This window comes from Zootermopsis nevadensis, unplaced genomic scaffold (genome assembly GCF_977971745.1).
Source record: "Zootermopsis nevadensis isolate Lab colony 2312 unplaced genomic scaffold, Znev_1.0 Znev_ptg000013l, whole genome shotgun sequence".
Taxonomy (NCBI): domain Eukaryota; kingdom Metazoa; phylum Arthropoda; class Insecta; order Blattodea; family Termopsidae; genus Zootermopsis; species Zootermopsis nevadensis.
The window spans coordinates 137,778-152,847 of record NW_028259145.1 but is presented as its reverse complement, the minus strand read 5'-3'; the positions used below and the strand labels follow the sequence as shown (position 1 = coordinate 152,847).

Here is a 15,070-nt window from a genome sequence, read left to right as displayed (position 1 = left end):
CAAGATGGGGAAGTACAAATGTTTAGCACACATTATTAAATACTAAAAGAATACAAAAATAAATAAGTTGCTATTTACATAATAGGATTTTTTAGCTGTAATAAAATATGTCAAATATTAACGCTGTCTGGAATTGCAGATATTAATTAAGCCGTGTTTCATAAACACTGTTACACTTTATAAAAGTAAAACTGAAATTGGTATTTAGCATAATCTCAACACAATAAGGGTGGATGCAGTGTCCATGCAGCCTGGACACAGTTGACCGATCAGCTCCATCCTCCCACTGCCAAGCTCCTGAAGAAAAATTTTTGGTTATCCATAGTGTAGGAGGCTGGGCAAGTCTCTTGGTGAAGAGGGGCCTGCCAATGCTGGAAATCAAACCCCACTCATGCAGCCGGTACACTGACTGAGTTCTCCTGAAAACAGAAACTTGCACAAAATGCGAATTCAGAAAAGTTGATGTGGCTCGCTTCTGAGATATAGCACCACGTAGTCTAATAGATACTGACTTATGTTTCAGTGGGGCTTACTGCCTCCATGATCATGACGCTGCTGATGGAGGCAGTAATCTCCTCTTAAACCAAAACGTCGGTCACTATTTACCAAACTATGTAGTACTCTATCCAAGAAGACGTACATGTTTGCGCTTATAACCATGACAACCTCATATCTCACTTTAAAATATCTTATTTTCGGACGTGTGAATATTTGTTTACATTAATTTTGCTTGTGTAAAAGGGCTCGGACTTTCATCGTCCGTCGTCTGTCGTGCGTTTAGAAGAATATGAAATGTGGCGTATAATAACAAAAGTTTTATTCAGAAGAAGCAAGAAAAAATGTTTCATATTAAATTACTTTTTAATACTTTCAGTTGTATCGAAGTTCTACTTTGTCAGGTGGCTTAACGGTAAAGTCTCAGAATTAGGCTCTTACAAGGAGATAAGTTGTCAGTACTCTTTTTTTTTTAAGTATTTTGATGAATTCTGGTATAATTTATTCAATGGCTGACCAGTAATTAGATATTAACCATTTAAGAGTGAATGACATATCACACATATGGAGTCTTTGCGCGTCGTACCTTTATCTTCTACTCCGTAGTGACAGATACGACAATTTCAGACACGCTTAATGCACTTATTAGACTTTCCATTTCTGAATGGAGGTGATAAATAATTTGAGGTAGTCCAAAGTTCAAGTCTTTTCTAGTCGTTGGTGTGATGAAGAATTATGTAATTAATGTAGTAATATTTCCCAGAGTGAATGTAATGGTGATGGCGACATGAATGTTGAAATTTTATTAAGCAGGTAAGAAAATCATCAGCTCTGATGATGAAGATGTTTGTCACAACAGTGACATGTGGCACGAGACATAAACAAAGCTGGGCACTGAATGATCGCGTTTTTCATGTAACTGACTGGAATATTTGCTCAGTTTTTTATCCCGAAATTTACAAACTAATGAACAAAGAGATAAATGGCTATACCCAACAATTTTTAAAAAACATATCTGACCTAAAACTAAGATCTGTAGTTAGCGACCGAAATGACACAGACGGAGATTAAGTAATGAAGTTGCCACATTCCTCTCATGTCTTTTCACCAGGAACCAGATAAGAAGGGCTATTTCTCCAGGCTGAAATTCTGGAAACACCTTGCACTCATTTTATTGATATTGAAGGTGGTGATGAACATACTTGCGGTCCTGAAAGATTGTACAAACTGAAGCAGTATCAGCAACTGAAGAAGGCCTTCAGACGCTCAAAGACCGCCCTATTAACGAAGAATGAGTGATCCTACAAAGTCCATGTAGCTTTAAAACAAAATGGATGAATATTATGAAATCATGATACAAAATGGAGTCTTCTGCACCTATTTCCATTACCTTAATTTCACTCACTACTAAATGGATTGGAGCCGAGTCTTCCCTGCTCAGCCACTCAAGAAATTCCCGAAGGTTCATTATTGTGTTCGCAAGAGCCTGTCACTGGTCCCTTTCCTGAGCCAGATGAATCCAGTCCATACCACCCCATTCATTCTAGACGGCAATCGAAAAGACAAAAGGTTCTGAACTGAAGCATTACCCAAATTTAATCTGCTCTTAATTTCCTCTTTAATCAAATTTTGATTTGTTGCTCCCAAATACCCGAACTTTGCCACATTTTTAAAGGATTCATTAGCTATCTTCATGTTACAACTTTTCCCTGCCGTCCGGTGACGATATATCCACATATACTCCGTTTACTTCTAGACCTACCTTGTTACTAGCATCAATTTGAGCTCCCATGTTTTTTTTTTTGTGGTATTTATGTTACCCCCAACAGATTTACATCATCAGCGTAGACCAGAAGCTGATGTGTCCCTTTTATTTTGCGTCCCGTCTGAGTTTCTTGGGCATTTTCTAAAGCAATGGCAATAAAGCATCTCCTTGTTTTGGACCATTCTGAATAGGAAAAAAGTCGGACATGTTTGCCGCTATGGACTGCAATATAGGTTACATTTAAAGAAGCTAACACACGTAAATGTGTTTGAAGGTGAGATTATATAATTTTTACTAATTATTCTGTGGCCTGGTATTGAGAACAGTAATTTTAAAGAACCATACATTATTTGCTTTTGAAAATGCAATGGTGCAAGGTTGTTAGCCCTGCGACCAACCCCGACCTGGAGGACCAGGGTACCTGTCTTAGTCTGACCTCTCCCCCTCGACGAATCTGGCTACGGAGGCCCTACCAGTAGCTCTTGGGGTCACTGAGGTCCTCAGCCCCACCACCACAACAAGGTGCAGGTACCATTAAGTGGGGGGACCTAACAATAGGACCGAATGGAAGAGGAGAATTGAGGAGGCCATGGACCGAATACAGACCAGAGAGCCATAGAAGAAGAAGGTTTTAAAGAAATTGATGTATTTATTTCAATTCTGATCCGTAGTTTTTACATCACAGTTTTGCAGTATATATTTTGAGGACGTATTAGTTGACGTGGTCCACACACAGGATGATCAAATGTTTATTGATCGCTCAGTTCAATTCAGTTGGATTAATATCACACAATGTCATGTAACTTTTTTGCACCAGTCCGTTGGTTGTCAGTGATCTTTTTGAATCTCTGAACCCCAATCTAGATTTCACATAGACATCTAGTCAATTTTTGGAATGAATCAAATTATGAGGTCTGTCTCTTGTTTACTAATTCCCTTCCACTGTCTTTACCACCTATTATGATGAGGTCTCTGTGGAACAAAGAACTTCGTTTACAAAAGAGGAAAAAAGCCCAGAACCAAATTAAAAGTTCACATATTTCATTTTCACAGTGTTATTTATGTTTTACATAACTGCTGAGAAGTTGAGACGGGATAACAAAATAAGTGGCTAAGGATCTAAAAATTGGACTTCGATCCCTGGTACATACGCTTTCTGGGGCTCTCCTACGCTCCAGAGCACTACGCCCTAAATTATCGGCCCTGGAAGCCAACGTGGGAAGGTGTAAGCATTTAAACTTAGAGCATTAACAGCGCGTCGTCCTTGAATTGTATCCCTCCGCCCTGCCCCCTCCAGTTCCGGTTCCAATGAGGGACTGACTGGTAGTTTTATCTGTGGACTGGAATGAATGATGCGTCACTGTGCATCTCAGTACCAGTTTAGTGCACGCAGCTGTTGAAGTGGGTTCGTGTGTTTCGTTGTGGACAGATCTCATCGGTCAGGATTACATCCGTAGCACAGAAAGGAGCGGACCATCTGAAATGCAACTACTTTTTATCTGATTTTGTAACAGTGAAGAGTGAAGAATCAACAAGTCGTAACAATTTACAGGTATGCATGTGATGAGAGCGGTATTTTGAAGGTGACCGAGATTTTACTGCACGAACAATTATATGAAAAGTAGCGTTGTAATTAACTGAAGACAGACGCGCATCTGGGTTCCGAAATGTATTATTTCCAGAATACCACACGGCGGACAAATATCCATTTATGTGCTGTTGTATATTTTTGTGGCAACTTGCAGCTTTTATGGATTTAAAACAAATGGATAGCTTGACCGGCCGACTGTTAGGTACTTTGACATCACATCAGATCCACTCAGGACGATTTGTCCGAGTTGTAGCAGATTAACTTCGCTGGCTTGAGTTGACAACACTGCCCCATAAACCGCTCGATAATTAAGGCAACTGTTTCCGGGTGCCTTGGCCAGATTTGCTGCCAGTCTGTTGAGACTATATTTTTATGATTCATGCTGAGGGATGTAAATATTTAATTCGTCTGTTTTATGGCGCTTGAGAGAGAAATGTCGAACATCCGTTCTCTTGTATTCCACTGCGTCTCAGAATTCGTATCTCTTTCACCAATTATAGGAACAGTTCCGGAGTAGATATTTTACAAACATTTTCTTTGCAATCTTCCGTAGTCAGTGGCCCGTGTGTTAATTTATCCCATGTGCAGATATACTTTTCAAGACATAAATCTTTCGTGTATTTGTGTGACATTCACCTTACCGGAAAATATTTCAGGTACGCGTTGTAGATCCGAAAGTCTATTTTATTCAGTGTTCCAAATGTTTGTACAGTGAACAGTTTTCTGGGTGTTTTGTAAATTGTGTCTCGACAGCTAAACGTCGTTCATTTGCCGTCTTAGGTTTAGAATACGTGGAAGGCTTTCTACGTTTCCTCTGTACATCTTCATGAAGGCATGCGCACAAATGATACTTTTATCTCAAGTAATCTTACCACACCCTTCCAACGCCCAGCCATTTACGCGTAACGCTATCCGGTTAGTGTTTATTTATTTACACGCTCAGTAAGGAAGGCACTCGCACCCAAATATGTGCATCCGATTGTCCTCTGCGACCATAGAATATTAAGTGGACATTTCCGGAACAAGTATTTTGAAAGATTTGAGGTTTTCACAGCGGTGAGTATGAAGATTTCTGTCTTCTGGGTTGTTGCGCTGTGTAGTATGGTCGATGTTAACCAACGTTTCAGAGGTCATACTGCCTCCTTCATCAGGGCGATGAAAGTCCCTTGATCTTAATCAACATCGCTCATGAATTCGTTGCTCTATGTCACCGATATCCTTTGGGGGAGTCATTTTAGATGAAGTGGGAGTAGACATTCTACGGCCTATGTATTTTAAGGTTCTACCAAGAAAGTTGCCTTCGAGTTTGTTATGAACGCTGACTCGTTAAATTCTTTGAATGCTCTGTCCTTATGTTTGATTGCCAATAAATTCTTTTATCGCTGTTTCGACGTTTAGTCTGGGGGAAGAGAGGATCCTAAAGATTTTTAAGTACGCCTTTAAGACGGGCTCCGTTCTTCACTGTTTTGACATACATTTATTTGTTAATTTCGTGTGTTGAAAGAGTCCGTCCGTCCCTGCAGCGGTAACTCGATGGATTTGTGCCGGTGCTAATATCAGTCTCTACCGAATGCCAGGTTATGAGAGTCGGCGATCTCACGGCCTGTCTTGTGCTTCGTAACGCTGGGCGAACTTCTCCAGTTCAAGACGGACAGCGACAGTCAGGGGTAGCCCTCGTAATAATTCATGCTTTTGTCTTAATCATTTCAGTGCTTCAGACCATCTTCCGATCTCGTTCGGATCGACATTGAACCTCCTTTTTTAAACAACAAATTTAAATAAATTAATACTCGAGAACACTGAGCAAAATATTACGAATTCGATTTTACATAATCTGGTGTAATCAGTACGCCATTAGTTTTCAGTTATACTAACATGGCGGCCTTGCGATCTCGTGCGATTGTAACGGACTGAAGGAAATGACGAAAGTCTTCAGCCAGGAAAGCCAGTTACCTCGTCGAAATCGTCCACTTTTTTCAGGTTATACAACTTGCGAACGTGATAATCTTATGTTTCTGGTCATTTGCCCTCTGGCATGGAGAAGGAATATTTTATGCTCTTTGCCCCCCGCAACAATAAAGTTCCGTGGTAAAATTTCTTCCCTGAACAGCTACAGTTATTCGGTCGGTATAGCAGTGTCCTGCTTTCGTGGAATCCAACGCCATTGGACCCTTTGTTGAGCCAGTTGACTCCAATTCACACCTCTAACACCTTGTCTGCCGAAGATTCGTTTTAATGCTGGCTGCCCTGCATCTCTTCGTTGTTTTCCTCAGGCGTTCTAAATGCCGTGATAATACCTGTAATGTGGCAACGGCCATTTCCTTACACGTTCCTTCGAATTTGGTTGTCTTCTGGGTTGTTGCACCGTGTAGATGTTTACCGACGTTTCAGAGGTATTTGCTGCCTCCATCACCATGATGATGGAGGCAGTGAGGACTTCTAAAACGTCGGTAAACTTCTGCCACACTCCACGGAGCAAAGTCATGTTCGTGCTCTCCGCTGAGAGAACCCGAAGTCTGGCATCGCCATTTTTCTAGCGTTGAATTTGCTGTTATGGAACGACACAAAACAGGAAATGGCATTGAATTACTAATGAGACAGCGCACAGTCAGTGCAAGGGAAAACCTCTTTGAGAAACGTTGATGGCGTGGGAATCAAATCAGTCCGTTGTTTAAAATCGATGGTACCAGCTGTACTTTTGAGTTTGCAACTTATAAAATTAGAAGAATTTTATGATATTCAAAATACCAGAATAAGTAATTAAATTATTCTTTATGGTAAAATTAATTATTGAAGATGTTCTGGATTCACTTCACGAACTTACGCAAAATATATTTTAGCTGTTGGCAGCATATCCGGTCTGAACGTTGTGATTTTCCCCAGTCCCTCCGTTCGAATTTCTAAATAATACCTTCGGTTAGGACATGTGTAATTTCTTACATTGTTTAACGACTTTGTTTCAACCTCAGTCGTCTCATTTGATGGTTTGGACCTCAACGATGATTTGGAAGAATTCGTGCAGACTCCACTTATTGATTATTAATGTTGATCCTCTGGTTCAGTTGATGCCACGTGAACCCAAATGTTGGTACAGGATCGTAAAACCACGGAACTCCCAATGTTCTGATTCCGTTTGCAGAACTGCTGGGAGCAAATCGCGACAAATCTCTTGGAGGCTTCAGGCTAAAATTGCGTGTGAGTTGCAGTACGTGCACTATACAGTCGCCCGATTTTACTCAGGCACAGCCACTGCGACAGTTTGCATTTGGGTGAAACTTTCTGTCTTGCCACAATCGAAAGATGTAGATTGCAGGTTTTTCAAAGCGGAATGTTGAGGAAGTCGCAAGACTCGAGAAGTTTTATAAATCAGAGGCCTCTCACGTATTGCTTGTACTATGAAATATAGGAGGAGGAGGAGGAGGAGGTGAGCAAGCTTATGTGACGCTTGGAACACCTCAAGGGAAGACCTAGTCCGCGTGGGTCAAGTTAAAATGTGGATCCTGGACCAAGGAATCGGTTCAGAAGCAAGGCTCTGACATTCCGTTCTTTATCGAGCCCTCATTTACGGTGCACGGTGTTTATGCAAATGTCAGCATGGCCGTTTTGAACCCAGCCACATGTCTATTAAGTGCGTCATCGCCTTCTTACCTGACCTCGTGTTTCCGCGCAGACACGCCAGCTGCCACGTGTCCACAGCTTGAGTTGGCGCCGCGTTCACTCGTCGGTAGGTGCCAGAGTTTCGGAGGAACATAATGACTCAATCTTCATTCCAGTCTCACATACAGAATAGGGGTGAGGACAGAGAGAGCTACAGAATGATGTACTGACGTGAGGAGTTGAGTTAGGCGTATGGAGATTATGGAGGTAACACTTCGCGGATTTGAAGTGTCAGCAACAGAATTGCAGAGGTCGCGGTGCGTCTGTGCTCGCTATTTTGCCCGTGTGAGAACAGTTTCAGTTCGTTTTATGTTCCTGGCCTTCCGTGTTCTTTGCATTTATTTGTACTAAAAATAAAGGCGTGGAGCCCGGACGATTGTGACCAGCTGGTGTTAGGGTTCTGGCCCCTCAGAAAGTGGGTAGCTTATTGCTTTTGGACGTACACATCCGTTTCTTGATGGGATCATTAGTTGCCCGTCTCTTAAGAGTTATAACTCAAACGCTGTCACGCAACACGAAAAATAAATTTCGCAACACGTAACATAATATTACCTCGTCCAGAATTAAGAAACACAATTATAATTAATCTCAAGATAATAAGCAACAGTGAACAAGATCTGGCGAATTCCTTAACTGTTAAGTGACCACTTCCGTTCACCGTATTCTGGGGCGTCTCTAGACCATCTAACTCGTTCTGGTAAACACTTTCAATTAGATACACAGATCGCTTAGTTTTTAGGGATAATTGGCTCTAAATGTCTGACGTTTAATACAAAAATGTTTATGATTCACTGCCCAGTTGTCTGAATCATTTTTCAATGTCTTTGCAGTTACCCTAAAGAAAGTTTTTGAAATTAGTTGAACTTAACGCGAATGCGTGCACTGTCTTTATTTATTGAATTACGCTACACAAATAACGCGCGTGCTGGTTGCGAGCGATGCCTAATGTGTGCAGCACTTCGGTTCCGTTGCATCAACAGTATTAATAAAATAATATTGATTGAGATTGGTTATGAATTCGAGAGTGTGGGAAGGAGGGGGTCGTGGCCTGTTTAGAGGCATGTTCGGGCTGTGAGTAAAGTACTTTAATTTGATAATATTTAGTGTATTTTCTAAAAAGCTGTATTCAACACTTTTTGAATACTCAATCATAAAGCCGTCATGCGCGATACTGACTAGCCAATAACATCGCTCACAGGCCTTGTGTCCTTGTTGCAGTCACTGGCATGTCAGGTGATAAGGTGCAGCTCACCCAAGTGGGGACTCTGTGCACTCCAGACCCGCACATCCAACTGCTGGATGCCTGGATATCCAGGGACTACCGCACGTTCTGCAGCCTCCTGGAGCAGGAAGTCGTGTCGCCTGACTACTGGTATGATGACCCCCACCTTGCCACCTGTCTGTACCTTGCCTGCAAGGAGGAGGATGGAGCTCAGTGGGCCGAAGCTCTGCTTAAGGCCAAGGCCGATCCCAACAACATGAATGGCATCCATAAGAAGGCGCCCATCCACGTGGCAGCGGAATCTGCTAGAGGTGAAGTTCTCAAGGTCCTTCTCTCATCTTCACGCACAAATATCAACATTCAGGACAACTTTGGGAATACTCCGTTACATATATTAGCTAAACAAAAGTGTGAGGATTCATCCACAGATGTAAATAAATGCAAATATTGTATTCAGCTTCTAATGAATCAAGATGGAATCGATCTGAACATTGGTAACAGGAAAAGCTACACTGCTATTCATAATGCAGCTTATTTTGGTGCTAAAGAGATTGTGGAGACGATTCTGGAGCAGGCTGGAGACGATTTAGATATCGACACACTGAGAGCAGCAAATGGGAAGAATGCTAGAGAAACTATACTTGAGAAATACCCAGAGTTGGCTAAATTATTGCCAGAACAAGGAAGAGCTCAGAAAGAAAAGGGAGCTGTAGATAAGAGCGTCCTCTTCCAGTATTTGTATCAACGCAAATGTGACCTGTTCATCGCTGCCATTAAGGATCTACCCCTTTGCCAGTTGGAAGAGAATGACGGGAGCCGTACATTCCTGCAGTACTGTGCAGAGAATGGACTGGAGAGTGCAACGAGCGCTTTGTTGCAGGCAAACGTCAATAAAAATGCAACGTGTCCAACAGAGTCTCGTCCTCCTGCCTTACTTGCTTGTTATGGGGGACACCCGGGTGTTCTCAAACTCTTCTTGCGGCTTGAAGGCGTGGATTTTAAAGCTGCTAATGATGATAAAAGAACAGCATTACACGCCGTCTTGAATTCGTTGTGGGAAGATACTTCCGCGGTTCATAGAGGCTACAAAGCGTGTCTTGATCTACTTCTGGAACATCTTCCACGCCTTAAAATAAATATCAATGCTGCAGATCAGAAAGGGAACACAGCCTTGCACTACGCTGCGAAAAATAAAGATGACGACGCTGCCCTGACGTTACTGAAGCACGGTGCTTACATTGGCATTAAGAATGTTTTTGGCGAACCACCATTAGCCAGTATGTCGCCACATTTGTTGGAAACTTTCCTGAATGATTGTCTGAGCACAAATGGCGAGTTCCCCAGAGAAGACAAGTATGAGGTCACATTCTCTTATAAATTTCTTGTTCCACCAGCAGAAGAGAGTAGCGCGCAGGAGCAACAAAATTCTGATGTAGAAATGAATTTGCTACCTGATGACACTCAGAGCCCAAATAGGCCACCGCCACATCAAAACATTTCCGCGGCAACAACAAGTACAGAGACCGAACCTCTCCTGTACATCAGCCGATCTCGAGACTTGAGATATCTCCTCAAACATCCGGTGTTTACCAGCTTCTTAAACCTCAAGTGGCACCACATTCGTATTTTCTTTTATATTAATCTCATTTTCTATATCCTCTTTGTGGCACTGCTGACATTTTACATTCTGCTGAGCTACGACAAAACTCACATAAAGGTTGCAAATGAAGATTCACGCAACACCAGCGCTGTGAGCAGTAGCGTGACCGAAGGACCCGCTGGAGAAATGTTGGCATTTGTTAAAAGTGATGCTTCTGACTTCTGGTGGGCTGTCTTGATAGTTTTCCTGATTTTACTGGTACTGAGAGAAATGTTCCAGTTTGTCGCGTTCCCATCAAAATACCTTTGTAGTCCTGAGAATTATCTGGAATTTTTCCTAATTATAACCAGTGCTGCCATCCTGTCTTGTGACTGGGTTCGTGGCAGCGCAAGGCCACACATTTCTGCTATAGCAATCTTGTTCTCATGGGCTGAGTTGGTACTCCTCATAGGGCGTCATCCAAGTCTCTCAACCAACATTGAGATGTTCAAGACAGTTTCATGGAACTTCCTCAAATTCCTCGCTTGGTATGCCATCCTCATCATCGCTTTCGCTCTCAGTTTCTACACATTATTCCGCGACTGTGGTGGTGCAATGCAATGCGGCGAAGAAGGCGACTCCAGCGAGAACTTCTTCCTAGACCCTGGAATGTCAGTATTCAAAACGGTCGTTATGCTGACTGGAGAATTTGACGCATCTTCTATTCCTTTTGTGTCATTTCCTGGTACAAGTCACGTTGTTTTCGTGCTCTTTATATTCCTTATTGCCATGGTGCTGTTCAATCTCCTAAATGGCTTGGCTGTGAGCGATACTCAAGCCATAAGGGATGATGCCGAAGTAGTGAGTTACATCTCACGAGTGAAGCTCATGTCGTACATTGAAACCTTGTTCCAAAGTTCTTCATTTCCATTTGTGGCTACTCTCAAACGTCTCTGTTGTTGTTGGCCAGCTGGTGGCTGCTCTTTCAAATCTGTCGGTAGTAGAGCACGTCTCTTTCCGGACAAGGTCCCAAATAACGAGATACGAGTTCTCCCCAATCAAGGGTCGAGAATTGTCTTCACCAGCCATCAAAAGAAGCGCAATGAAGTTGAAGAAGGGACGAGCCAATGTTGTCTAAATGGCTGTGGGGGCTGTAAGCTTGATTCTGGAATTCTGAAAAGAGCGATGGATATAATAAGTGATCGTAAAAAGAATTCAGAGATGGAGCAATTTAAGACATTGCCTACCCACAACCAGAAACAATTAAAAGAACTTTGCCAGGTTGTAGAAAAGAAACTGGAAAAATTTGAGAGGAGACTCGATAGCATGGAGAAGTCCTGGGAGGAAAGTCAGGTTATGTTAAAAAGAATTTTGGATAACCTTCTTGAATCCAGTTCTTCTGAAAGAGGTTTAAAAGAGTGAATAACGTCGACCACCTTCTTCATGCAGTTCATTTTCTTATTTCACCTTTCAAAATCAGCACTGAATTTTGTTGTGAAAACACGAGGTGACCGAGTTCCAACGCTTAAATTTCAGCATTTATTGCAGATGAATGTAAAATGTACTTTAATATGACTTCATAATGAATCTGACTTTTATGTTGAGTCTATAAAAGTTTGATATGGGTTGCTCTTAGTCTGCTTACTGACAACTTATAAAAATGTACTTGCCATGTCCAGCCTGAGCAGCGTGTACGTAGTGCGCTGCAAATTTTGACATAACATTACTGAGAAAAGACAAGCAAATAATATACATATTTGTAATATCATTTATGAAAGTAACAACACAGTAATTATGCTTGCCACAAACTGACGGATCAAGACAAAGAAGATTTTTAGGCTGTCAGCTGCATTAGAAAATGTTTTATTGTAATATTTTTAGAGTTGTCTTTGTCTTCAGAGTCCGAATTCAGGGACGGTGGCTGCCGAACAACTACACTCTTCGTACGTGAATATCATTTCACCACGTGGATGATCCAACACGGAACGCGTTGAGGCAAGGAATGCAACGCTGTTGTCACGACATTTTGACGGTGAGAAATTGGAGAAGGGAAAATGAAGACATTACTTACCTACAACCGGAAGTGACCGAAGGAAGTTTGTCAAATTGTAGAACAGAAACATGAGAAACTGGAAATACGTGAGAGAAGATTTGTGAGCGTGAAGAAGTTCTGTAAGGAAAGTGAGGTTATGTTTTCCAGCAAAAGTTTAAAAAGGTTAAGAATGCAGATTAGTTGCTTCATGTTCTCTTTGCTCTGGTCTGCATCAGCCATTTCATTGTTCTCTTTCTCTTCCACAAGATATAGAGAAGTAAGAAAGTTATCAAAGTACAGACGGTATGGAAGTTTCAGTTGTGACACAAATAAATACATTACTGTATTCCAAAATCACAGCAGCATTCAGACCTAATATTTTGCAGTCTCTATCAAAGTTGGAGCTGCAATGAATTAACTTTCCTGCCATTTCCAAAAGAATGAACCACCGCCTGTGGTGCTGTTTATTTCGTGATGCCTTTAAGTCACTGGAAAGTGTCCAGATTTTGGCACACGTCAGACTTGACAAGATAATAATTTGCCAAATGAATTGTTGACATTCAGATCTGCCTTAACTCACAGCATTTACGAGATCATTTTGAACATCTTCTGCCTCTGCATAACCACTTATCAGTAGAACTCCAGACTTATTATTTTATTTTATTTTTTCTGACTAATGGATAATGTTTTTCTAGAGAAACATTCTATTCACTGGTATCTTCATTGAACAGACGGACAGACAGAAGGAGCCATCTTTTGACCCAGGTATATTTTGTTATTCCTTTCCTTTGGAGGGTCTGAAATAGAATTTTCATTTTATTACTGCAGCAGACTCAAAAACTGAAAGAACTTCAAAAATTCATAAACATTGCCTCATCCTTCATCTATGGCTTCAAAAATGCATTTATGGAAGGTTCAAGAATTATATCTCTTGGCTCATTTTGGTGAGGGATGTCCATAATATCAGCCAGATTTACACCCCTGTAACTCTTATAAACTCAGAATGAATGAAATAAAGCGAGTTTGTAGTTTTCTGTTGGCGCAGTCGTACCGACATGTAAATTGCTAACGTGCTACGTGCAGGACACGGCAGATCAGCGTAGACCAGAAGCTGACTGGTCCCTTTTATTTTGCCTCCCACTTGGATCAGTTCTGCTGGAATTTGATCATTACCTTCTGATTTATACCTTTTTCAACTTTTGCAGTAATGATTTCAATCTCAAAAGGACTAGGCTCATATCACCGAAATTTACTATTCAGTAGCTGAGAGACATAATCCTTCCTCCTACTCAAAAAGTGGGAATCCGCAAGCAACCATATGAGGTGGCTTAATGAAAAGAACACCAACGTTTTGAGAACCACGCTTGCCCTCATCCTCAGGGTACTGTGGTCATGGTCGCCACGAAAGCTTCAGCTCATGTTCCGTTCTTTGTGGAAACCAGTACCATTTGTGCGCTGCTCTTGGCATGAGGACAGATTATAAAAATGTAGAGAACGTAAACTTGAAATATTTTAATTTTTTATAAAATCCTCTAATGAGGCAATAACCGTCATTTTATGGTCTAGGTGATTACGGAATGCTGTTCATGTGAATTTCGTTCCTCCTTACATCTTGATTGCTTATAGGCCAAATTTTGCTGCAAATAAGGCCCGCACCTTGAAAAGCCATTGCTTTAATCTTTGCGGTGGGAATTTACGTAATAAAGTCGTGTATACTGAGAAATTTGGCCACTCGGACTGGTTATCTGCGTAAGTAAGATTTCCCAGCTTCAAATTTCTATTCTTGTTAAGCTGCTGTGTTATTTATTGCAATTTGTGTCTTGTTTTCGATGTAAATTACAAATAATGCAGGGGATGATGATGGTTTCAGTTGTTAATGTGTGCTCCATTTCAGGGAAATTTCTTCCGTCAGATATGATGGAACATTATCTCGTAAATAAATCTCAATATGTCGGTCGAGTAAAGCATTTTAAAAAAATCATATGAAGCGTGGGAAATTGAATATGTTCCAGGTCTCCAGGGAAATAATTGTTATGGGAAACTGTCTAAAAATAAAATATACAATTTTGCCTGTAGATTTGTATGGGTGTGAAACTTGGTCTCTGGCACAAAGGGAGGAACGTAGACTGAGGGTGTTTAAAAATGGTGCTGAGGTGAATATTTGAACCTAATAGGGGTGAATTACTACTAGGCTAGAGAAGGTTGCCTTTTGAGGAACTCCAAAAGACGTACTCAACAAATCAATGAAGATGAGGTGGGCAGGACATGTAGCTCGCATGGGAGAGCAGAGGAATGCATAGGCGTTTTTGGTGGGGAAAATTCCACTAAGAACTAGACTTAGGTGGGAGGATAATACAAAAGGTTTCTTAGAGACGTAGGATAGGGAGGTGTGGATTGGATTCATGTGGTTCAGGGTAGGGACCAGTGGCGGTCCTAGTGAACACGGTAATGAGCCTTCGGGTTCCATAAAATTTTGGGAATTTCTTGAGCGCCTGATGGACTCGGTGGTTCCGTGGAGTAAGTTCTTTTCGTGAGAAGATGTACAGAATTTCTGGTCCTTTGTGTAAGTGACTCACAATACGATAACAAAGAGGAAAACGGAAATTACCTCATTATGATTGTGTGACCTCTTAGGAATAAACATTGATGGCCATAAAGAATTTTGGTCACAAAAACAAACAAACGGATCTGGCGATATTTGGAAGAGAAGTTTAACCCCCAGTCCACCC

General features: G+C 41.4%; 1 protein-coding gene across 2 annotated transcripts; it reads left to right on the top strand.

The window, feature by feature from the left end:
- The first annotated feature begins 3,630 nt into the window (after window positions 1-3,630).
- LOC110832268 (transient receptor potential cation channel protein painless) lies at window positions 3,631-12,698 on the top strand. 2 transcript variants are annotated; one of them, XM_022069105.2, is made up of 2 exons: window positions 3,631-3,812; window positions 8,727-12,698. In XM_022069105.2, exon 2 carries the CDS (start codon window positions 8,735-8,737, stop codon window positions 11,729-11,731), a length of 2,997 nt encoding a protein of 998 aa, XP_021924797.2. In that variant the 5' UTR covers window positions 3,631-3,812; window positions 8,727-8,734; the 3' UTR covers window positions 11,732-12,698. The 2 variants fall into 2 exon arrangements, with proteins under 2 accessions (XP_021924797.2, XP_021924798.2); XM_022069106.2 differs by lacking the exon at window positions 3,631-3,812 and adding an exon at window positions 4,785-4,907.
- Window positions 12,699-15,070: the final 2,372 nt, after the last annotated feature.

Coding starts and splice junctions, on each gene's coding strand:
- LOC110832268 (XM_022069105.2), top strand. CDS start 8,735: ATGTCAGGTGATAAGGTGCAGCTCACCCAAGTGGGGACTCTGTGCACT.